The sequence below is a fragment of the Sorex araneus genome, chromosome 9 (genome assembly GCF_027595985.1).
Source record: "Sorex araneus isolate mSorAra2 chromosome 9, mSorAra2.pri, whole genome shotgun sequence".
Lineage (NCBI taxonomy): Eukaryota > Metazoa > Chordata > Mammalia > Eulipotyphla > Soricidae > Sorex > Sorex araneus.
Genome location: NC_073310.1, coordinates 42929478 through 42953884, shown reverse-complemented (window position 1 = coordinate 42953884; position 24407 = coordinate 42929478). Strand labels below are relative to the sequence as shown.

The 24407-nt window shown below is 53.7% G+C and overlaps 1 protein-coding gene across 1 annotated transcript; it reads right to left on the bottom strand.

Annotated features, from left to right (window-relative positions):
• Window positions 1–16036: 16036 nt before the first annotated feature.
• On the bottom strand, window positions 16037–23169 carry PYCR2 (pyrroline-5-carboxylate reductase 2). The gene is made up of 7 exons (XM_004605423.2): window positions 23001–23169; window positions 22316–22386; window positions 20735–20914; window positions 20373–20594; window positions 19635–19727; window positions 19316–19479; window positions 16037–18702 (listed from the first exon to the last, which is right to left on the bottom strand). The coding sequence occupies exons 1-7, from the start codon at window positions 23065–23067 to the stop codon at window positions 18537–18539; spliced, it is 963 nt and encodes a 320-aa protein (XP_004605480.1). The 5' UTR covers window positions 23068–23169; the 3' UTR covers window positions 16037–18536.
• Between the last annotated feature and the right edge of the window lie 1238 nt (window positions 23170–24407).

Genomic DNA, 24407 nt, shown 5'->3' with positions numbered 1-24407 from the left:
AGTAAAATTTCAAGTTCGAAAAGTGGGTAGAGATCATGTGGGTAGATTAGTAAAATTTGCAGGGGGATATTTATGTGTTTCTTTTTAAACACAAAGAGGTAGAAAATACAGATTCTAGAGGGAGGTAGAATAACGATGAAAGACAAAACAAGGAATTCCAAGGACAGTGATGGAGCTCACAGATAGGCTTTGTAAGAGGCCCTGGGTCCTATCCCTGGCACCCTCCCCAAAAGGGGAGTCTGACATTTTTCATGTTATACCCTCCTGTACCTTTTGTTTTATTTGGACCATTATAAAAATAATTAACTTTTACCTGGCAAAAGTCACTTGGGCTGAAACAAAAAGAACATCATGCTGAATGGGGAAAAAAAATATTTACACACCATACATCAGGTAAAGGGCTAATAGTCAAGCTTCATAAAGCACTCACTAGCCTCAAAAACAGAACAACGTGGAAAACAGTAACCCCGTCAAAAATTGCCGGGAGGAGATGAATGAACACATCCCTGAGAGGACAAGCGGATGGTCAACAGGAATCTGAAAAGTATACTGTCCATTATTATCAAGGAAATGCAAATGAAATGACCATGAAATATCACCTCACACCAGTGAGAATGCTTATATCAAGAAGATGGGACACACGCCCAGGAGGGGAAAGGTATTTCTCTCTCTCGCCTCTTTCTCTCCGGGGATGAGGGGCGCGGTGTCCGCCATATTAAGACGACCACAGATGGGATTGACAACAGAAACTGCAGCAAAAGGACAAGAGGCTGCTCTTAGGAAGGTGGGAGGCACCGGCCCCTCCCACCGCTGAGATGTGATCCCGGGGGCACACGTGTGCGCCTCTCCGCAGCTGCACGAGCGTGAATCCAGACCCAGCAAAACCTCTTTCGGCATGGGCAACTCCTCGCAGAATGTCTCCAGCCTGAGAACAAACCCGTGGCCCCGTGCCTGCCCAGGAGGGGAAAGGTATTTCTCTCTCTTGCCTCTTTCTCTCCGGGGATGAAGGGCGCGGTGCCCGCCATATTAAGACGACCACAGATTGGGTTTTCAAGCCTGCAATGATCCAATATCTGGAAGAAATCTCCCTGGACTTAGTTGTTAAAGTACAGAAATTCAATAGCGGCCGCGAGACTTCATTTTTCTTCACAATAGGTCTGACTCTAGTGGGGTACTCCTAACAACAATAGTGAGGTTTGTGTTGAAATATTGAATGTAACCAAAGTAAACAGAAAGTAAAATGAAACTTATCAGTTACAAGGCGGGGGGTTGGGGGCGGGATGGGAAGTGTACTGTGTGGGTTTTTTTTTTTTTTTGGTGGTATATGGGCACTGGTGAAGGGATGGTTGTTTCAGCATTGTATAACTGAGACCTAAACCTGAAAGCATTGTAATCTTCCACATGGTGATTTAATAAAATAAAACTTTTATTTAAAAAAAAAAAGAAGATGGGACACAACCATTGTTGGCAGCGATGGAGTGAAAAAAAAGAAAAACTTTTATTCATTGTTGGTGAGAACATCATCTGGTTCAACCTCTACGGAAAACAGATTTTTTTAAAAAGAAGGAATAGTGTTTACATAGGACCCAGTGATTTCAGTTGTTGGCATCTATTCCAAGGACACATTTAATTCAAAAGGTCTGTGCACACCTATGGCTAATTACATTAGGCAGAGTATGGAAACAACCCAACTGCCCAACCACAAAAGGATAAAGAAGTGATAGAAACTTGGGCTGCAGCCATAGTACAGTGAGTAGGGGGCTTGCCTTGCATGCCACCAACCTGGGATCGATCCCCCATATTATATACAGTTCCCTGAGCATTGTCAGGAGTAACTCCTGAGTGCAGAGCCAGGAGTAATCCCTGGGCATCACTGGGTATGGCCCATAACTCCTCCTTCCCCACAAGGAAACTGTGGTCTGTATACACAGCAGAATGCAGCTATAAGAAAAGATGAGATCACCAGTTTCCAGCAACTTGGAAGGAACTAGAGAGGATCATGTTAAGCAGAATAAGTCAGAGGTCAAAGGACAAATGTGAGATGTTATTATTCATCTGTGGTACACTGTGAAACAAAACAAAGGAAGAGACAGAAACCAAATAATGACAAAGCCTTGGTCTTGGATTACACAACCAAGACTACTTTGCTAGAAGTAATAGTAGAAGAGAGAGTGGGAGCGGGGAGGAAAGGAACAGTGGGCTTAGGAATGACAGAGAGGGGCTGGAGCGATAGCACAGCAGGTAGGGCGTTTGCCTTGCACACGGCCAACCCAGGTTCGATTCATAGCATTCCATATGGTCCCCCGAGCACTACAAGGAGTAATTCCTGAGTGCATGAGCCAGAAGTAACCCCTGTGCATCGCTGGGTGTGATACAAAAAAAGACAGAGAACAGTGATGAAGTGTCTGGGGTACTTTGAGGGTGGTTAAAGTGTGTTTATTTTCTACGTCAAAACCACAAACATTGAAACTATTGTCATCTAAACTATAACACAATTTTTATTTCTTTTTTTTTCTTTCTGATCACATTTGTTGATGCACAGGGGTTACTCCCGGCTCATGCACTCAGGAATTACTCCTGGTCGTGTTTGACAGACCATATGGGATTCTGGGAATTGAACCCAGGTCGGCCACGTGCAAGGCAAACGCCCTACCTGCTGTACTATCACTCTAGCCCCTACAATTTTTATTTTGGTTATGTATTTACTTGGGGGGCTTGGAGTCACGTCTGGCCGTGCTCAGGGGTTACTCCTGGCTCTATACTCAGGGAACACTCCTGGCAGGTTCAGGGGACCTTATGGGATGCCAAGGATCAAACCCACGTGCAAGGAAAGCACCCTACCCACAGAACTATCTCTCCAGCCCCTACAATAAAAATTTCAAATTAAAAATTTCAAATTACAATAAAAATTTTCAATTAAAAAATAGTTAAGGAACATTGCTAACTTGATTTTTTTTCTTTATGGGTCACACCTGACTCTGCACTCAGGAATTACTCCTGGCGGTGCTCAGGGGACCATATGGGATGCTGGGAATCGAACCCAGGTCGGCTGCATGCAAGGCAAAAGCTCTACCCACTGTACTATCACTCCAGCCCCTGATTTTTTTTTTTTTTAAGTCAAGCACTGTGGGGCCCAGGGAGGCATCTCTGTGCTAGAGCCTCTACCCTGCACTCCATCCCTGGCACCACCACCCACATCACTAAGTGTGTTCCAGCCCTGCCTGGGTGATCTCGAGCACTAGAACCAAGTCTGCCAGCAAGGTGAGTCTGAGTAGTTACTGAGCACCCACTTTGCTGAGAATTGCTACAGAGTGCCTGACGCCCACTGGAGGGGAGAGAGTCGCACTGGTGAGTGCAGGGCCCCCAAGACCCACGCCCGGCTCTGAGGGTGTCGAGGGATCCTCACCCTCTTGTCCCCTCCCAATCCTCCTGGCTTCGGGAGGAGCTGGCCACCTCTGAGCCTTTCAGCTCCATCACCCTTGGGGAAGGCCACTCTCTCCCTCAGATCTACCGCCCCGGGACCCAGGTTCCTTCCTCTGCATGACAAAGGCGGGGGTGCGCTCCCTCCGGACCACTAATCAGCCCATTGTAAAAATTTCCCAATCCACATCCTTTTTCTTCAGGCGATGGCCCGATTATTTCATTTCCCAGGCCCAACTCTTGAACAGGGCGGTGAATCCACATTCTGGAAAGAGCCCATGTTTGCAGAGGGATAATCGGTCTGCGGGGTTTGCCTCTGTCTGCCTCTGCCGCTGCTGGCCCACACACATTTGTTCCCTGCGCAGTGCTGTGTCAGTGTCGTCTCAGCCCACAAAGATGCAAGTCGGGCCATCTGTGGCACACAGCCGGAAGGCCTGGAGAGACCCTGCCCTTGGGGACTAGAGAGATAGCATAGTGGGCAGGGCGCTCGCCTAGCACACAGCTGGCCTGGGTTCAATCTTGACACGTCTATGGTTCACCGAGCCCACCAGGAGTGATCTCTGAGTGCAGAGCCAGGGATAAGCCCTGAGCACCTCCGGCTGTGGCCCCCAAACAAACCAAAACAAAATAGCTGCTTTGGGGTTCTCCTGAGTGACTCCAGATTGCTGTGACAGCTGCCCGTTCACCCATGATGCCCAACTCCCAGCTTTCTCCTGCAGTCTTTCTCCTGGGCACCAGGACCTTCTGCCCAGCTGCCCACACGTGGCCATGCCCCAGTGAGGTCACATGCTCAGTCATTGTTCTCACCTGCAAGGCACCTGGACCGAAAGAAACCTGCAGGAAGCACCCCACTGGCTGGTTCGGCAAGTGCCATTGGTCCCCCCTCCCCTTGTGCCCACCCTTCAACCTCTAGTTAGAAATCTTTGCAAGATGATCATCAGGTGTGTTATTTTTGTTTTATTTTTGTTTGGGGGCCACAGACGGTGGTGCTCAGGGCTTACTCCTCCTTCTGAGTTCTGGGATCACTCCTGGTGGGTTTGGGATCAAACCCTGGTCGGCCATGTGCAAGACAAAAGCCCTTCCCGCTGTACTATCAGTCTGTGTGTTCTGTGTTCATGAAAACCCTCCAAAAAAGGACTCAAAAGGGGTTGGGGGTGGGGACTGGACCCATGGTGCAGTTGCTGGTAGAGCACTTGCTCTGCATGCAGTTGAGCTGGGTTCAATCCCCAGAATCCCACATGGTCCCCTGAACCACCAAGAGTGATCCCTGAGCAGAGAGCCAGGTGTAAGCCCTGAGCACCGTTGGGTGTGGCCTCCCCTCAAAAGAAAGAAAAACCATCTGAGCAGAGTTCTGAGCCCCAGGTTCCTGTGGTCCCCAGCCACTCTACCCCTTCTCCCGTAACCCCCAGAGCAGAACCTCCGCCCTGGATGTTAGCAGGAGCATGGGCTCAGCGCCATTCCCAGAGCTGCTCCCTCTTGCTATAATTTCTGCTCTGGACCAACATGGACGGGCCTATCTTCTGTTAGGGTCTCAGAGTATTTCCAGGCCCCCAGATTTCTCTGGGCACCCCCTCTGCTGAGCTCTGCCTGTGGGAACACTGATGTGCTGTTTCTCTCCATAGCCTGACCTTTTCCAGGCCTTCTCAAATTCCCTTCCACTTAGTGACGCGCCTTTCCGGGTTCTCATGAACTTCCATGCCTGAAAAACTATCCTTCCTTCCTCCCTTTCCTCCTTCCTTCCTTCCTTCCTTCCTTCCTTCCTTCCTTCCTTCCTTCCTTCCTTCCTCCCTCCCTCCCTCCCTCCCTCCCTCCCTCCCTCCCTCCCTCCTTCCATCCTTCCTTCCTTCCTTCCCTCCTTCCTTCCTTCCCTCCATCCTTCCTTCCTTCCTTCCTTCCTTCCTTCCTTCCTTCCCTCCTTCCTTCCTTCCCTCCATCCTTCCTTCCTTCCTTCCTTCCTTCCTTCCTTCCTTCCTTCCTTCCTTCCTTCCTTCCTCCCTCCCTCCTTCCTTCTTTCTTCCTTCCTTCCTTTCTGTTCTTATTCTTCTGGCCCATATCTGGCAGTGCTCAGTGGCTACTTGGATGTTGTTCCCAGCTGTGACCTGTAGACATGGGTGCAGCTCAGAAGTCTGGCCTCCTGCGTGCACAGCCTGTGCTCCAGCCCTCTGCGCCTCCCCCACCCCTACCCCCATGCTCACCATCCTTTTTAGAGTTGACGGTATTCCATTGTCTAGAATACTAGAAAACCACCGTGTTTTTCCAGTCTTCTACTGAAGGATGATCCGTTTGGGCAGTTATGAATAATCACGAACAAAACTGCCATCAGCATCTACAGGCAGGTGTTTGTGTGCACAGACATCTTCAGCTCCTTTGGGTAAACACAAAGGAGTCTTACTGCTGGACTGTGTGTCAGTGTGTTTAACTTTGTGAGAACCTGGCCACGTGTCTTAGGAGTAGCTCGACTGGTCTGAGCTCCGCCAGCAATCAAGGAGAATTCCTGCTGCCCCGTTTGGTCCTGTCAGTCTCACAGATTATTTTGCCTTGGGGGTGGAGGGGGGCAGGGACAGGGCACACCCAGCAGTGCTCAGAGCTTACTCCTGGCTCTGTGCTCAGGGATCACTCCTGGCAGGTTCAGGGGACCATATGAGGTGCCAGGGATCATACCCAGGTGGACTGTGTGCCAGGCAAGCGCCCTGCCCACTGTGCCGTCACCCTGGCCACAGACTCATGGAACCGGGCCGGGCCGTTCTCCTAGGCGTGCTGTTACGGTGCTGTGTTTTCATTGCACTTCCCTGACCATACAGGATGTTGAGCATATTTTCTTTTCTTTTTTTTTGGGGGGGAGGAGGATATGTCACACCTGGCGTCGTTCAAGGTTTACTCCTAGCTCCGTGCTCGAGGTTCACTGTGTCCAAGGTTTACTCCTACCTCTGGCAGGCTGGAGGTACCATATGTGGCACCAGGAATCAAACCCGAGTCGACTGTGTGCAGGCAAGCTCACTACCCATTGGACTGTCTCTCCAGCCCTAATCTTTTCATGAGATTATTTGCCCTCAATATACTTTCTTTGGCAAAATGTCTAGATCTTTGGCCTATTTGTTTTGCTTGGGGGGGCACCCCCGGCAGTGCTCAGAGACTATAGATCAGCATCACGGGGAATCATACCCAGTGATGCTCGGGGGCCCCCCAGGTGCCAGGGACTGAAGCCAGGCTGCTGCCTGCCTGTGACCCTTGTGCTGTGGGAGCCTTTGTACCACCAGGTGAGACGCACTATCTACCAAACCAAAAGAAAATAAATAAAAATCTAAAATTTGAAAGTCTGCCCTGGACTTGGGGGGATGAGGGCAGGGTGGGAAGAGCACCTGCCTTGTCAGGAAAACATTTTGGGCTCACCCTTAGCGCAGCCCCTTTCCCCCTACCAAATTAAAAGTCTTTTCAAACAGATGTCATCTGTGGGGCCGGAGAGATAGTCCAGTGGGTGGGGCATTTGCCTTGCACTCAGCTGATCCAGGTTCAATCTCTGGCATCCCATATGATTCCTGAGCATGCCGGGGTGGAAGGGGGTGAGCACAGAGTCAGGAGTAACCCCTGACCACTGCCAGAAAAACTAAGGCCAGAGAGATAGTACAGGGGGAGGGCACTTGCCTTGTACACAGCCAATCTAGGTTTGATTCCCTGAACCTCATATGGTCCTTCTGAGTGAGCACAGAGCCAGGAGTAACCCCCAGCACCACAAATACAAAAACAAACCTGAATGAAAGGGGAAGCGCTGCAAGGCGCCCCCTCGGTTGCACCGTCTTCCTCTGAGCAGGTCTAACACTTGCACAGATGTTTGTTTCCATTTGAACTCAGAGCCACAGACAGTGGCACTCAGGGGCCACCTCCGGCTCTGCGCCCGGGAGTTACTCCCCTTGGTGCAGTGACCTGGGGATGGAACCAGGTCTCCCACATACAGAGCGAGGCTGTCAGCTCTCGGCTGCCCGCTCCTCCACCCATGGAGGACCCGCCCCGTCAGATCTTCCTCCAGCCACCCTCCTCCCCGCCCTCCCCCCCCACCCCCGAGTTCTGGGCTCAGGAACCCAGCCCGCACCCTCTCTCCGGGGCCATTTGCCCACCTCTGGTCTTCCGCTCACGCTTGCCCTCCCGACAGCCCCTCCTGTCCCCTGGGCTCCTCTCTCTCCTCTTCCCCCCCTCCCCGTGACTCTTGAATCTTCATGGTTCCCCCAAACTCTGCTTGGCCTGAATTGACTTGTGCCCCGGCCCCATTCATTTGTGGAAGCCCTGACCTGTGGTACCTCAGAGCGGGGCTGTGTGAAGGCAAGGCCTGGAGGGGGGGAGGAGGCCCCCGCCACCCCCCACCCCTGCATGGAGGCGACGCCCGGAGGACAAACCTGGTGGGCACTGACAAGCCAAGGAAACTGTCTCAGAGGAAACCAGTCCTGCCTGCCCCAGAGAAGCGCCGCCTCCGAGCTGAGGAGAAATGCACCCTTGGGACTGCGCGCTGTGTCCTTCCTCAGGCCTAGGCATCTCCTGAGGCCCTGCCTGGTCCCCCTCCTCACAGTAGTCTTTGCTTGGGGGGGGTCTTGATGGCAGGTTCTGCCCCCTCCTGAGACTCATCCCAGCCCTCAGCAGAACAGCCGGCCTGGGCCTGCTTTCCCTTTCAAAAGGAGGGATAAGGGCTGGAAGCACTTGCTTTGCACGTGGCTGACCCAGGTTCGATCCCTGGAACCCCAAAGGGTCCCGGTCAGGAATGAGCCCTGAGTGCAGCACCAGGAGTAAGCCCTGAGCACCACCAGGTGTGGCCAGAAAACAAAAACAAATTTTTTATTTTTATTTTTTTGCCTTTTAGGTCACACCTGGTGATGCATCAGGGTTACTCCTGGCTTTGCACTCAGGAATTACCCCTGGTGGTGCTCAGGGGACCATATGACATGCTGGGAATCGAACCCGGGTTGGCTGTGTGCAAGGCAAACGCCCTACCCGCTGTACTATCGCTCCAGCCCCGAAAACAAATTTTTTTTAAAGTGAGGATCAAGACATGCACTCAGTAGGGTTTTGTGGAGACTCAGAGAGCTGGACACAGGGCCTGCCCTGCCCTTGGCACTTCGGCAGCTGTTACTCTTATTATTTCTTTCAGACCTAATCTCCCAGGGGCCTTTCACAAGCAGCTGGCCCCACACCCCCCACGCCCAGACCAGGATCTGGGAATTTGTTTGCCTCATTAGCTCTACAATCCCCAGAGCTCCCTTTATCTGCGTACTTATCAATGAAACTAATTGATTCTTAAACAACCAATTATGATGTGGGGGACTTGTTAGGATAAGGGGAAAGGGGCCTCCTTAAGCCTGAGGCTAACCCTCCCCAGAGGTCCCCTGACCTTCACCCAGATCCTTCAGTCCTCACCACCCCCATCCTCCAATGTTGGATTTCAGAAAAGGCCCCTGAACCCTCTCAGCTTCAACCCCCACAGGCTATCTGCTGTGGGAAGCGCCCCCAGTGTCTGCCTCCCTCACCTTCCCTCCCTCTCTCCCCCCTCTCCCTCTCTCTCACTCTTACCTCTCCTTCCTAGTCAGTGATCCGCCTTTCTAGGTTTCTTCATTGGGGAGGGGGTGTGGGCCACACCTACTGGAATGGGGGGCTTACTCCTGGTTCTGTGTCCTCTCAGCGGTGCTCAGGGGACCATATGCAGTGGCACTGTCCAACCACGGTCAGCTGCGAACCAAACAAGTGCCCGACAACGCTGTATGATCTCTCGGGTTCAGCGGTGCGTGTGGTCTCTGCTGGACACAGTGGACACAGAGGGGGGACTCAGGAGGCCCCATTCCCAGGAAGGGACCCAAGGATGGCAGCCAGGAGGGCAGCTGGTGGGTGGTTGCCAGGAAGCTGATGCTGAGCGAGGAGGGCAAAGGACGCTCAGAGGAAGAAGAGTTCAGTTCAGTGTTTTGCAGAGTGGGCACTACCTGGGGCGCCGGACCAAACAGTGGCAGTGGTAGCATCAGGTGCAACTGTGGGATTGGGGTGTGTGTGTGTGTGTGTGTGTGTGTGTGTGTGTGTGTGTGTGTGTGTGTGTGTGTGTGTGTGTGTGTGTGTGTGTGTGGTCGTTTGTATTTGGCTATCACTAACCTAGTGTTTCCTCTGGAACCAACCCTCAGTTGCTTTGCCTGTAAATACGCGGAGTCACCTGCCACAGCAGACCCAGGAGGGGAGCGGGCTGGGGGCCAGGGACACCGGGCTTGGTTCCTGCTCGGCCGCGGGGTTGCTCAGAGGTTGGCACCTGGCACCCTCTAGCGGCGCCCGACAGCCTCCCCTCGGCTGCGCGGGTCCGGAGCCCGGAGACTTGCGCCTGAAGTACGTTCGAGGACCCTCCAACTGTCCCGAGAGCCCATCGGAGACGAGTTGGGGAGGAAAGAGACTTGGACTCCAAAGACCGCATGGGGGGCTGGGCCCCCCATTTTGCCTTCAGTTCTTTGTGTGTCAAATAGGGATTTCCGCGGCCGCCTCCCAGGATCTTCCCGGGCTCGTGAGCGCCAGCCACTTGTGCTAGCATAGAGCGATGTTCTCTGTTCCCGAGAAACTGTCTCGGGCAAGCCTGAGGGGGGGGCGGGGGGGAAGAGGGGGAGGAGGGAGGGCCGGTTGCAGCCGGAGCCAGGGAGGGGTCGGGAGGGGAGGAGGCGTGCGTGGCGAGGGGCTGGTGCTCACCATACGCGGAGGAGGTGGGGGTAGGGGGAATTCAGCAAACACAAACCTTGGGGGGAGGTGGGCAGTGGCAGTGCGAGAGGAAGTCAGAGAAAGCGCGTTTCTGCTTCTTTTCTCTTTTTTTTTTTTTTTTTTGCTTTTTGGGATACACCTGGCGATGCACAGAGGTTACTCCTGGCTCTGCACTCAGGAGTTACTCCTGGCGGTGCTCAGGGGACCATATGGGATGCTGGGATTTGAACCCGGGTCGGCCGCGTGCAAGGCAAACGCCCTACCCGCTGTGCTATCGCTCCAGCCCCTGCTTCTTTTCTCTTAAAACACAAGATAGGGAGGAGCCTTGGGGAGCAATGAGCAACTGAGACCGGGGCACCTGCCTTGCAAATTCAAATTCCATATGCTGAGCTCGACCCTAGCAGCTCTGTTGTCTGTGATGCCTGGTGCCACAAACGACCTCCAGCTGCATTATCAGGTGTGTGTTAACACCACACACACAAAAAGGGGGGAGCGACCCTGCAGAAGCGCTGAAGCTAAAACAACTTGTAAGCGTCCCGGTCTTCAGAGCGCCCCCTGGCGAGCACGTGTGAGCATTGCAGCCACCCGGGCAGTCCCCGTGATCACAAACTCCTGCCCCGGGGCAGGGAGCAGGATAGAGGAACGTGGCCAGTTCTTTGTAGGGGCAGGAGAGGATGTGCTGTCAGGTCCCTCGGTCACCTGCTGGGGGGCACTGGCTCTACCCAGTGCACGGACCTTCCGGGCGGGGGCAGGACAGTCTACTGTTAGGCTCCCGTCTCAATGAAAGGATAGGAGAGACAGTGCAGGGGTAAGGGGCACTCACGTGCATAGGGCCCACCCCAGTTCCAACCTCCCGCACCACATATGGGCACCACCAGGGTCACTTCTGAGCACGGAGTCAGAAATAGCCCCCAGCACTGATGGATGTGGCTCAAACACCAAGAAAAGGAAAGAAACAAAAAGAATCAATGAATAGGGCCTGAGCAACAGTACAGCAGGTAGGGTGTTTGCCTTGCACGTGACCGACCCGGGTTCAAATCCTGGTATCCCACATGGTCCCCCAAGCACCGCCAGGAATAATTCCTGAGTGCAGAGCCAGAAGTAAGCCTGAGCATCGCTGGGTGTGACCCAAAAAGCAAAATAATAATAATAATAATAATAATAATAATAAATGGACATGAATTAGTGCCCACATCCCTGGTCAGTGAAAGGAGCATCCAGATCTTTGTTCCTATGGCAGAAACATCTGAACTTGACCAGCACAAGGGAGCAATCTTTTTTGCTTTGTTTGGGGTCACTCCTGGCAATGCTGAGAGCTTATTCCTGGCGTTGCTTGGGGGAACCTTATGTGGTGCCAGGGATCGAACCCAGGTCAGCTGCATACAAGGCAAATGTCCTACCTATAGTACTATGGCTCTGGCCCCAGCAAACAATCCTTAGTAAGATTTAACTGAGAAAGACACGAGCAGTGGAGGGCCAGAGAGATAGTACAGGGGCGAAGGACCTTGCATCCCACTGACTCCAGGTACCATCTATGGTGCCCTGAGCATATCAGGGTCAGTCAGGAACACAGAATCAGGAATAACCCCAGAGCACTGCTGGGTGTCGCACACTCCTTCCAATTTTTATATAAATAATGGTGCCTTAACACTGAAAGTCACTCCAGTGGAATTCAGCTTGGTAGCCACATAGTGTAGGAGGTGGATGGACAAGGAACTGAGCAGGTCACATCCACCCACTTGCAGTGATAAATGAATTGGGTTTATTCATTATTTCCTTTGGTTTAGGGGCCACACCTTGTGGTGCTCAGGGGCTATTTCTGACTCAGTACTCATTCACTGACTTGCACAGGGAACTATGTAGTGCCAGGGATGGACCCCGCATTTTGGTGGGTGTAACACATGCTCGGTCTGCTGAGTCTAACAAATGTCTCCTGTTGCTCTGACTTCCCTGGTAGAACTGGAGGAGTCAGGATTGCCAGTCAGCACACTGGCAACTGGCGGGTGAAGGGTTAGATTGTTGCCAAGAGAATCAATGTTTGCACAGCGCACAGGAAGCACTGCTGGGCCAATTGTCCTGGAACACATGAAGGAAAACATCAGAAAAAGAGACCAGGGGCCAGAGCAATAGTACTGTGGGAAGGGCGCTTGCCTGGTACATGACTGACCTGGGTTTGATCCCCGGCATCCCAGATGGTCCCCCAAGCACCACCCAAAGTGCTCCCTGAATTCAGAGCCGGAGTAACCCCTGAGCATAGCCAGGTGTGGCCCACAAACCAAAAAGAAAAAAGAAAGCCAAAGAGAGAGGGACTTAGGTTAGCGGAAGTGCCAGCCTGCTCCCCCCAAGGACAAGGTGTGAGAACCAATGCATTGCTGAAACTTGTCACTGAGGAATTCAAGGCATGAGAGGTATTTAAAAAAAAAACAACAACAACAACCTGTAAGACCTCTGGACTATAAAACTAGAAGAGGACAGGCGAGGAGCCCAGGAGACAGGACAGGGGTTAAGGAGCTTGCCTTGAGGCCAGAGACCTAGTACAGCCGGTAAGGTACTTGTCTTGCACAATGCTGACCTGGGTTCAATCCCAAATATCCCACATGGTCCCCAGAGTCCTCCAGGAGTGATACCTGAGTGCAGTTAGGAGTAACCTCCGAGCATCGCTATGTGTGAGCCCTTCCCATCCAAAAAGAAGCTTGCCTTGCTTGGGGGACAATGCAGGTGACCCCCAGTTCTATCCCTGGACCACAATGTCCACTAAGAACCATTGGAAGAGATGACCCCTGAGCACAGAGCTGGGAGTAGACCCTGAGGTCTGCGAGGTATAGCCCTTGCTAAATGTTCAAAAGACACTTGGGGCTGGAGTGATAGTCGGGTGGGTCAGGTGCTTGCCTTGCATGTGCCGATGTGGATTTGATCCTGAGTGTCTCTAGGAATAATTCCAGAGCCAGGAGTAAGCCTGAGCATCACTGAGTGTAACTCTACTCCCAGAAACTGCCTGACGATAGGAGAGTTGTCATCCGTATCCTATTCAAAAGATGGGGTCTGCTGCCCGTTCCCCTCAGAAGCACCCTCGACAGGCAAGCAGGAGGCCATCATGGAGGTGACATGACCCTGATCCAGCCCAGGGCTGAATCCTGGAGAAGGCAGTGTGCACAAGTGGACATGGGTCCACCTGTGTGTCCTCCTTGGCCTGGTGCTGTCATGCCCAGGGGAGGCCAGGGCTGCTGCTGGCAAATGCTTTATACCCTACTGATTTTTCGCTTGCTTGTATTTGGTTTGGGGGCCACACTTGGCAATGCTCAGGGGTTACTCTAGACTCTGAGCTCAGAAATTACTCCTGGAGGTGCTTGGGGACTATATGTGATGCTGGGAATCAATCCTGGGTGAGCTGTGTCCAAGGCTAGCTGTACTACGCCCCACTGTACTATGGCTCTCCTCCTGTGCCTGTTGATTTTAACTAGCAAAATTTCACTGAGGTAATGGTTCATACACATTCTTATCATTTTTGCAGCTTCCCAATGGTGCTTGGGCCCCTGCCCTAAGACCGACCCTAGAGAGAGCCCAGCACAGCGGCCTGTTGGCTCAGTGCTCAGTCCTACACCGCGGTGCCACTCAGGCCCAGGGCACACAGAGAACAGTTAGTGCAGGAAATGGAACCTGGGGCCTGAACATGTGATCCAGTCCCTCAAGCCACCTTCTGAGCCCTTATGATCTTATTTAAGCCAGTCCCATTGCTCCATGCTCCCTGCCTCAGGTTTGCCTGGCCAGGAGCCGCACGTAAACAGAACCATCAAGGATGTGGCATCCTGTCTGACTCATGCCACTGTGTTACACGTGTGCCTTGCGGTGAGGTGGCGTGGGGGAGAGCTTCCCGGCTGAGTAACACTGTACTGGGAGGACCAGCTCGGGTCCATTTGTTCACCTGCTGACAGACATGGTTGGTTCCGTGGAACGCCACCATGAGCACCGCAGTGCACTCTCCGTGTGTTCCGAGGAGCTGAGGCCGGGCTGCTGGCTGACTCCGTACCTGGGAACTGCCACTGTGAGGCTGATTTCCTCCTGGATGGCGGGAGCTAGTAGGAGGTGCTAGTCCTGCTCCATTCTTCATTTTTTGTTTGATTTTTTTGGCCATCCATGGCTACACTCAGGGCTTACTCCTGGCTCTGCTCTGTGCTCAGGGCTTACTCCTGGCTCTGTGCTCAGGGCTTACTCCTGGCTCTGTGCTCAGGGATCACGCTAGGCAGGGACTGGACGACCATATGGGGTGTTGGTGATTGACTTCAGGCTACCATGTGCTAGGGAAACACCCTATCTGTTGTACTATCTCTCTGGCCTTTTTTTTTTTAAACTAAAAATAATCACACCTGAGTGTGAAGTGGGCTGGAGTGAAAACACAGCAGGTAGGGTGTTTGCCTTGCACATAGCCAACCTGGGTTCAGTTCCTCCGCCCCTCTCAGTGAGCCTGGCAAGCCACTGAGAGTATCCTGTTCATATGGCAGAGCCTGGCAAGCTACCCGTGGCATATTTGATATGCCAAAAAAAACAGTAACAAGTCTCGCAATGGAGACATTACTGGTACCCGCTTGAGAAAATCGATGGATGAGCAATGGGATGACAGTGACAGTGAGTGTGAAGTGATATCTCACTGGGCTGATATTCATTTCCAAGTTACTAATGATACTAAGCATCTTTTGTTTGGGGGCCACAGGGTTTCCTCTTGGTCTTTGGGGGATCCCATGAAGTGCTGGGGATTGAACCAGTGCCGGCCACATGCAAGACAAGAGACTTATCCCGTCATATCTCTCTAGCCCACTAAGCATCTTTTTATGTGCACCTCTACCATTTGTATATCTGCCTTGTGAAGTGTCTATTCAAATATTTGGGGGCAATTGGGGCTGGAGCGATAGCACAGCGGGTAGGGCATTTGCCTTGCACACAGCTCACCCAGGTTCGATTCCGAGCATCCCATATGGTCCCTTGAGCACCGCCAAGGGTGATTCCTGAGTGCAGAGCCAGGAGTGACCCCTGTGCATCACCGGGTGTGACCCAAAAAGCAAAAAAACAAAAACAAATATTTGGGGGCAAATACCTGAGCACTTTACTCTTGATTATGCCCAGCTACAAAGGCCAGAACATTTCGTTTCTGGACCACAACCAGCAGTGCCAGGGCTTACTCCTGGCTCATGAATCACTGCTGGCCGTGCTTGGGGGACCATATGTCATGCCAGGAATCAGGCTGCATGCAAGGGAAGCACCTTACCCCCTGTACTCTCTCCAACCCCAGAATGTGATTTTATATGAAAGGTTTGCCAAGGACCTTCCTTATAATAGGGCTTAAAAAATGGTAATTGTGAGGGTTAGGGATCTGCTCTGTGTTGTTGGGTATGCGGGCATGCGTGAGACCCTCAGTGTGACCCCCTGCACTACATGTCATCCCCCTCCCCCGCGCCCCTGCCAACTCTGCTACATGCAGCCCAGGTTTGGTGTCACCAGCCCCAAGCACCAAAATGCCAGTCTGGTTTGATTTTTTTTTTGGGGGGTCACACCCAGCGATGTACAGGGGTTACTCCTGGCTCTGCACTCAGGAATAAACACTGGCAGTGCTCAGGGGACCAGATGGGATGCTTGGAATCAAACCCAGGCCAGCCACGTGCTAGGCAAACGCCCTACCCACTGTGCTATGTCTCCAGCCCCTAAACTGCCAGGCTGAAGTGTCAAGCCCCACACCACTGACCCCCTCCTCTTAGGGGTGACCTCTAAGGTGGCCCCTTTGAAAAACTGAAAGCTCCTCCCTCTTAGAAAAGAACCAAGTTGAAATGGACGCATTTGGGACAAAATGCTGAGAAGGGTGATGCCAGGAGCTGGGAGATCTATCACGCGCAATGCTGAATTCACTTCAACTCTCCAAAAATGAAGAAAAAAATGCTATTTTATTTTTTCGGTTTTGCGGCCACACCCAGAGATGTTCAGGGGTTACTCCTGGCTCTCACTCAGGAATTTCTTCTGGCAGTGTATGGGGGACCATATGGGATGCTGAGGACTGAACTCAGTCAGGCACACAAAGGCAAGTGATTTATTCGCTGCACTATGGCTCCAGCCCCAAGATGCTATTTATAAAAAAAAAACCATGAACTCCTAGGAGCTAAGGAGGACAGGTATCAACAAGCAGACTGCTGAGAACGATTTCTGAGTCAACGTCCACGACCTCTTGATTTCAGCTCCTCTTACCCAGGACCACAAGTATAAATAGTGATAATAATGGAGAAATCAACTATTTCATATCAGTTCATTTGTTTGGGGGCCACACCTTGTGGTACTCAGGGCTGACCCCTGGCTCTGAGCTCAGGAATCACTTCTGGTGGGACTCGGGACCGTAGACGATGACAGACTCAAACCTGGATCAGCTCCAGCAAATGCCCTACCCGCTGCCCTATCACTCTGGCACCTCACACTGCTTAAAAAAGAAAAAGAATGAGGAGGTACAGAAAATAGCCCCCCAAGCACCACCAGAAGTGGATCCTTGAGCACTAAACCAGCAATAACCCCTGAAATACCGGGTTCAAAAACAAACAAAATGTTTTGTAGCTTTCTTTTGGCAGGGGTCGGGGGTCGGGGGAGGGCCGTGTGCTCAGGGGTCACTCCTGCTGGGAGCGGAATCAGCTGTGGCCCCTGCACTCTCCCAGCCCCGAGGCAGCTGGTTTCCAGCACCAGATGTGTCACCTGGAGTAAGCTGAGGCGCGGGGCCATGGTTTGGGGTCAGAGCCAGGGCTGCCCGGGGGAGATGGGAGGAGGCTCTTGCCCTCAGTGAGGGTGAGAAGAGCTCCCCGGGCAGCGGTTGCCCTGTGCCCTGGAGCCGTGGCTCTACCACCCAGCCGCCAGCACAAGTGTGAGCGTGGAACCAGGATGCAAACGGTCACGTGCAGACCCGCAGAGGCGCGGCTGGCAGCTGGGCCTCAGCCTTCAGGGGACGACACACCTCGGGGCCAGGTTGAAAATGGAAGTGGAGGGGCTGGAGAGATGGGCACAGCGGGTAGGGCACGTGCCAGGAGTGATCCCTGAGCACCCCCACACCAAAAGAAAAGCACAAAAGGAAGTGGGCTTGAACCCACAGCTGAGACTGTTGCCTGTGCCAAAGGCAGGGAGCCTCCTGAGAGGAAGGAAGCCCAGAGCTCGGCGGGGCGAGGGGAGCAGCACCCCTCAGCCTCAGCTTCTGGGAAACAGAGCAGCAGGCCAGCAGCACTGGTGAGCTGCTTATCTCCGCCCCCCAGAGACTGACTGCCATGTGCCTGGGTGGGGACTTCCTCTCCTGGGATCCGACTCGGGCCTATCCTCAGGCCACGACATCCCTCAGGGGCTGGGCCTCATCTCCTCTTCTGTCCACTGCTTGCACCTACAAAGGTATCAAGCCTTCCAGAAGGATGACAAGGACCAGAAAAATAAAACAAGCCAGGTTTGGGGCTGGAGCAATAGCACAGCGGGTAGGGCATTTGCCTTGCATGCGGCCCGACCCGCGTTCGATTCCCAGCATCCCATATGGTCCCCTGAGCACCGCCAGGAATGATTCCTGAGTAACCCCTGTGCATTGCCAGGTGTGACCCAAAAAAAAACAAAAAACAAACAAACAAAAAAAACAAGCCAGGTTCAGGGCTGAAGAGATAGTACAGCAGGGAGGGCATTTGCCTTGCACACAGTTGGCCTGAATTCAATCCCTCATTCAATCTCATGTGGTCCCCCAAGCACCGCCAGAGTCATTTCTGAGTGTAGAGCTAGGAGTAACACCTGAGTGCACTGCCGAGTGTGTCCCTGCCACCCCCCACCCACCCCAAAATACAAAGAACAAACCAGGTTCAATCCCCAGCACCGCATATGGTCTCTCCGAGCCCCAGCAGAAGTGATCTCTGAGCACCACTGGGTATGGCCCCCAAACAAAACAAAAAAACCCACCCCCAAGGGGAAAAAAAACAAATTGATGACAAGAGTCAGCATTAAGACAAGCAGGTTAATGAAAAACCTCTACGAAAGGGCTCAGCTTAGCTGCGCTGAATAATGCACTCTCAGAGGCTGCCTAGATTCGAACGAGGGTTACACAGAAGCAGTTTCGCTTCTTACGCTGCTGATTCACTGGACAGTTCTAAGTTGCTTGCTTGTTCCCCATTTATTCAGGAGGGTAAGCCCTCACACAGGCCTAACCTTCCTGACTGGGTCGCACACGGGCCCTGCCGAGGGCGCTGGGTGAAGGACCCCCACCAACCCTGCTTCTCTCCCAAGAGCTAGAGGTTCGAGGGGCTACACCTGGCCTCTGGTGTCCCCTCTACTCCCGAGCATCTCCCAAAGTGGGACGGGAGATCCCAGTACCGCCTGCCCAGGATGAGTGTCTGGCCCCCTCCCTGGACAGACCCCCAAGACGGCCCTTAGTCCTTCTTGCCTCCCGGCCCCGGGCTTCTCGTGAGGAGCACCCCCGGGCTGGTGGGGGTCAGTGTGGACACGGTAGGGGATTCCAGCTTCACCCTGTCCAGGAGGGTCTTCTTGAGAGCCGCGGGGGAGATCTTCTCTTGGTCAGCCATGGACTGCAGCTCCCTGTGGACAGAGCCCCAGAGGCGTTGAAGGAGGAGTGGGGGGCTTCAGCCTCCCCACTCACAGAACCGCCAAGGCCTGCTGACATGCAACCATCAGAAAAGTAAAGCCCCAGTGACCGGAGTGGTTGGACAGCAGGGAGCGAGCTTGCCCTGCACATGGCCGACCCGGGTTCAATCCCCGGCACCCCATATAGTCTCCCAAGCCTGCCAGAGCTAGGAGTAAGCCCTGAGCACTGCAGGTGTGGCTCCCCCAAAATACAAAAGCAACAGAAAAAGTAAAGCCTTGAACCACTCTCTCCCCCAAGCTTCACCAAGCCCCTTCACTGAGACTGCCCCCCCAACCCGCAGATAAAGGCAGAGGCCCCCCGGCAGCCTCCTGTCACTTAGGACAGGTCTAGGACCCCGGGAAAATGGTCTGAGCCTCAACCTCTCATCGATAAATCCCAGCCACGAGGACTGGGTGAGAAACCAAGCCAGGCGGGCAGGCAGGCTCGGCTAACCAAAGTCAAGTCACTGGCGGTTTCCGCTGGGCAGGCTCCACCAGGGCCAGGCGAACACAGACGGAAAAGTCCTGCGAGCGGCTGCCCGGCCCAGAGGCAGAGGAATCGACCCACCGTGTTCGGATGCAGGACGCCTCAACGGCGTTGATGAGCAGCGAGCGGAAGCCCCCACTCTCCAGGAAATGCAGCGCGTGGATGGTGGCCCCCCCGGGGGAGCACACGTTGTCCTTGAGTTGGCCGGGGTGCTGCTCTGAGTCCAGGAGCATCTTGGCAGCCCCCTAGGGCAGGAGAGGAGCAGCAGTGACCCTCACTCGCGCTTCAGCCCAGGCTGCGGCTCACCCTAACCCCTGGGGTGCTCGTTCCCAATCCCTGTCCCAGCTCAGGGCCCCACCCTCCAACCTTCATATAGCACATGCGGGGGGAAGCTACTGACCAGCAAGGCCTGGGCCCCCAGCCGGACTGCCAGGCGCCTTGGCAGGCCCATCTTCACCCCTCCGTCAGCCAGTGCGTCCAGGGCCATGAATGCCTGCGGAGACACTGTGTAAATCCTGCTGCAGTGGGCACGCCAGGTGCCCAGGGCCAGCAGCTCAGGGGTACAGCTCTTACCTTCAGCTCACAAGGCCCTGGGTTTGATCCCAGGTATATCACATCACACACACACACACACACACACACACACACACACACACACACACACACACACACACACACACACACACTCTCTCTCTCTCACACACACACACTCTCACCCTCTCCCATACACACACTATCTCATACACACACTCTCTCAAGCACACACTCTCTCTCACACACACTCTCATACACAGACTCTCTCAAGCACACACTATCATATACACACTCTCTCTCATACACACAGCATCTCACACACACTCTCTCACACACACTCTCATACATACACTCACACACACGCACACACTCTCATACACACAGCATCTCACAGTCTTTCTCACATACTCTCACACACACTCTCATACACTCTCTCATACATAACACACTCTCTCTCTCACACACACACACACACACACTCTCTCTCTCATACACACAAACACACACACACACACACACACATAACTTACACCCACCAAGGCAGAGGACCCCACTGCCCATGCTGCTCCCCGGGGTGCCGAAAGGGTGCACGTGGGGCTCTCACATAGGCAGGCCCGCTCCCGCTGAGGCCGGTGACAGCGTCGATCAGGTCCTCCTCCACCTCTGTGCAGAAGCCCACGCTGCTCATGAGCTGCTCCAGCAGTTGCCCGTCCTCCACCAGGGCGTGCGTGCCCGTGGCATACACCGTGGCGCCCTCCCGCACCACCACGGGCGTGTTGGTCATACAGCGGATGACCTTGGGGGCCGGCTGGAAGGCCATTAGCTTCTGAGGTGGAAAGAGAGTCGGGGGGAGTTGGCACAGCACCGCCCTGGGCAGCACCCACCCCAGCAGCACCCTACTCCCGACAACCCTCCGCCAGGGCTGTCACTCCCCCACCCCCCAGGGCCCCAGGCAGAAATGGGCACCTTCTCCACAGAGCTGATGGTGACTCCAGCCGCACAGGAGACCACAATGTGCCGGGCCTGGACGTCGGCCCCAATCTCGTCCAGGATGAAGGGGATGATGTGCGGCTTCACGGCCAGGAACAGCACGTCACTCTGCCTCACGGTCTCCTTGTTGCTCCGGGTCAGGTTCACCCCCATTTTCTGTGGGTAGAGATGAGTCTGTGGCCTGCAATGCCCTGCGGGCTGCCCCTCCCCTATGGCACCAAGCTGGCCAGGCTCAGACACACTTCTCCCTGGCCATCCCTCATCTCCAGCAACGCTCTAGCACCCCGCCAGGACAGGCCCAGTGCCCACCCATCCTTGAAGCAGGGTTCTATCCTCCCAGGCACAATCACCACCTCCCACCTCAGCGGTCACCTCCCCTGCAGAATCTCCCTCATCTGTACTGCCCAAAACTGGGGGGACTGTTTGGTTAAGCGCCTTAACTCCTATACTATATCCTGGTCTAAGAAACTTTTTTTAACCCCGTAAGTTTTGGGCTACACTCAGCAGTGCTCAGGGCTTACTTCTGATTCTCTGCCTGAGATCACACCTGACTGGGCTCAGGGTACCATGGCAGTGCCAGGGATGGAAACCAGGTTGGCTGCCTAGAACACAAGTACCCCACTCACTGGGCTGTCTCTCCAGCCCAATGGGAGATAGTTTCGAGAGAAAAACCTTGCCAGGTTTTTTCCTATCCAATTCATTCATGCCTCACTATCAAACCCAGAGTTCTCAGCTTTTATTTCTAAACGAGAAAACTGAGCTTCGGGGTAGCTGAGTAGTTGGCAGCCACAGAGTCAATGAAGAAACCAGTCCAGCCGCTTCTGACCTTGCCACAGTGTGGGTCTACCTTGTTCCAACTTTATGATGGTGCAATATGCAGCAGTGAGCGGTGTGCATCCCACAGAAAACAGTGACTGCAGTTTCATCTTCTCCCAGGCTAGCAATATAGGAACCCACCGGGTCCTGCTATCATGATGCTGAGTAGTCAAAATGCCTAAGATAATCAACACTGTACTATAAGAGACACGCTTGGTGCTACATGACTTTGCAGGTGAATGTAGGTCTTCTAAGCCTGTTACAGACAGGCAGGGCTAAGCCATGATGTCTGAGAGGCCAGATTCATTAAAGACATTTTTCACTTAGGTATTTTCAATTTACTTATTTTTTTGAGTTTTGGGGCCTCTCCCAATGATGCTCAGGGGACTGTATCCTGTGCTGGGAATTGAACCCGGGTCGGCTGCATGTAAGGCAAGCACCCTACCTTCTGTGCTATCCCTCCAGCCAGAGAATATTTTCTATTTGCCAGGGGCTTACTGGAAATAGCGCCACAGGAAGTCAGAAGTCAGGGAAAATCTATTTTCCTGATTCCTCTCTGCAGGACCCCAGTGTGTGGATTTGAACCCAAATGCAGAGTGCTGTCTGGAGCTCGCCTCATCACTAAACTGCCCCAGGAGGGTAGGGGCTACTGCCCAGACCAGCAACCCGGTCTCAGCTTATCTGGGACAACACAACCTCTTGAGTCTCCACCCACTTCCCCACCCCTTTGGCCCCACCTACCCGGAGCGCGGCCACGGTGGGCAAATCCATTTCTGGGGAGCTGGCTATTATCTTGTGTGCCGACAGGATGCCTGCGGAAGACAGGGCTCTTCATTCACTGAGTTACTTTTAATAAGGTCCCCACCCTCACCCCTGTACAGAGAAATGGTGTGTGGGAGTGTGTGGAGTGGGTCTGCAGGTTGTGAGGCTCAGGACAAGGTATTGGGACACCAAGACTACACCTGGAGTTGCCCAGGGGGACACGCAATACCAGGAATCAAACTCAGGGCCTCGCACAGGCTAGGCTCTGCTCTTACACTTAAGTCAGAAAGACCTTTTTTAAAATTTTTGTTTGTTTTGTGCCACACCCAGCTCGGAGCTTACTCCTGTCCCGTACTCAGGGAACACTCCAGGCAATGCTCAGGGGAACCATATGGGATGCTGAGGCTTGATCCCCGGGCCGGCTTGAGCCAAAAAGACCTTTTTGTCTGGAAGTCGCAGATCAGTCTGCTGCCAGCTTTCCTGGCGATGACCGGTCCCCATCTCCTCCCCTCAGCCCTTCCGGGGACAGACATGAGACTCTCATTTCCCCACCAAATGCAAAGTCCGCCTTCATTCACTCATTCATTCCATCTGGGGGTTGGGGGGTTTCACAGACTAGAGTAGGGGCCTCCCTCCCTCTTGCCCCCCTCCTTCCCGCGCTCGCCTGCGGCCGTGAAGCCCCGCGCCAGGGCACAGGCCAGCTGGCCTGCGCCGATGAAGCCCACGCTCATGGTCCACGGACACGTCTGCAGGGCGGCCTCAGGGATGCCGTCGTCTCCGGCCCGCGGATTTCCGGGAGCTTCCGGCGCCGCGGGCCGCGGCCACACTCACTCGCACCCCACGTGGCCCCGCCCCAGAACAACAGCCAATCTGCTGCCGAGGGCTCGAGAAGGACCAATCAGTGTCCAGCCTGGGAAGTGTGCCCGCCTCCTGCGCAGGGGATTTGGCGACGGAACAGCGCACGCCCCGCCCCCGCCCGAGAGCGCACACGTAGCCGTTGGGACCGTCCTGGGGCTCGGTTGGCGGCCCTGGGAACATCTGGCTGTTGTTATTCCGGGCCATCAGCGCCCCTCCCAGGCAAGAGGACGTTTCAGGTCGCCGATTTGAGGGGTTGGATGCGGCCCTGCTGGCGGGTTTTCCATCTGGAAACCCGTGGGGTGTCCCCTCGGTCCCCCCCGCCCCACCCGAGATTAACGGTTGAACGTGGAGGTCCCACCCCCAGCCCGGCGAGGTGCTTCGACGGTTTTCACGCAAACTTGAATGGTTTGCGCGAATTGGTTTAAAGTAGACCGAAGTGGGTCCGTTCTTAGTTTAGAAAAGTTCCTTCGTTGAAATACATTTCTTAGGGTCTGGTTCTCGGGGATGATTCTTCCAACTCCACCGTGTCCCCTGCCGCTTGCTTTCAACGGCACAAAAATTACATTTCCGTTTTCATCACTACCAAATCTAAGGGATCGTGGAGAACAGGTGTCAGAAAAGTAGAGAATAGGGAATTGGCGCTCCTAGACAACACAAGGAGACAGCCGTGAAGAGAGACTTTCCTCCCAACGTCTTAATCAGTTTTTCTAGTTCCTTCAGTGTAAGCCACACCCCTACGCCCTCACCCTCAGAGGCTCTTGCTCTGAGTTTTTCTCTGACCAAGGGACCTAGGTTTCTGCACCTTTAAAAATGAGGTCTATGGGGCTAGAGCCATACAGTGGGTATAATGGGTAGTCGTACAGTGGGTACAGTGGGTAGCCATACAATAGGTAGGGTGTTTGCTTTGCACTTGGACTCATAGGCATCCTACATGCTCCCCTGAGCCCTCCAAGGAGTGATCCCTGAGCACAGAGCAGGAGTGAGCCCTTAGCAATCTTGGAGGTGACCCAAAAACAAGCAAAAAAGAGGCCTATAGGGCTAAGCGAACAGAAGCCAAGGCACGTAGTAGTGCCTTGCACGACTAAGGCACTAATTTGGCTACCCCTCCCTCGGATATTTGTAAAAGGCAGGGCCTATTTATCATAAAAAAAATCTTTTCTGTTTAGAAGGTAACATATATTGGAACGTAATACACATTGGAGGATTGGGGGTA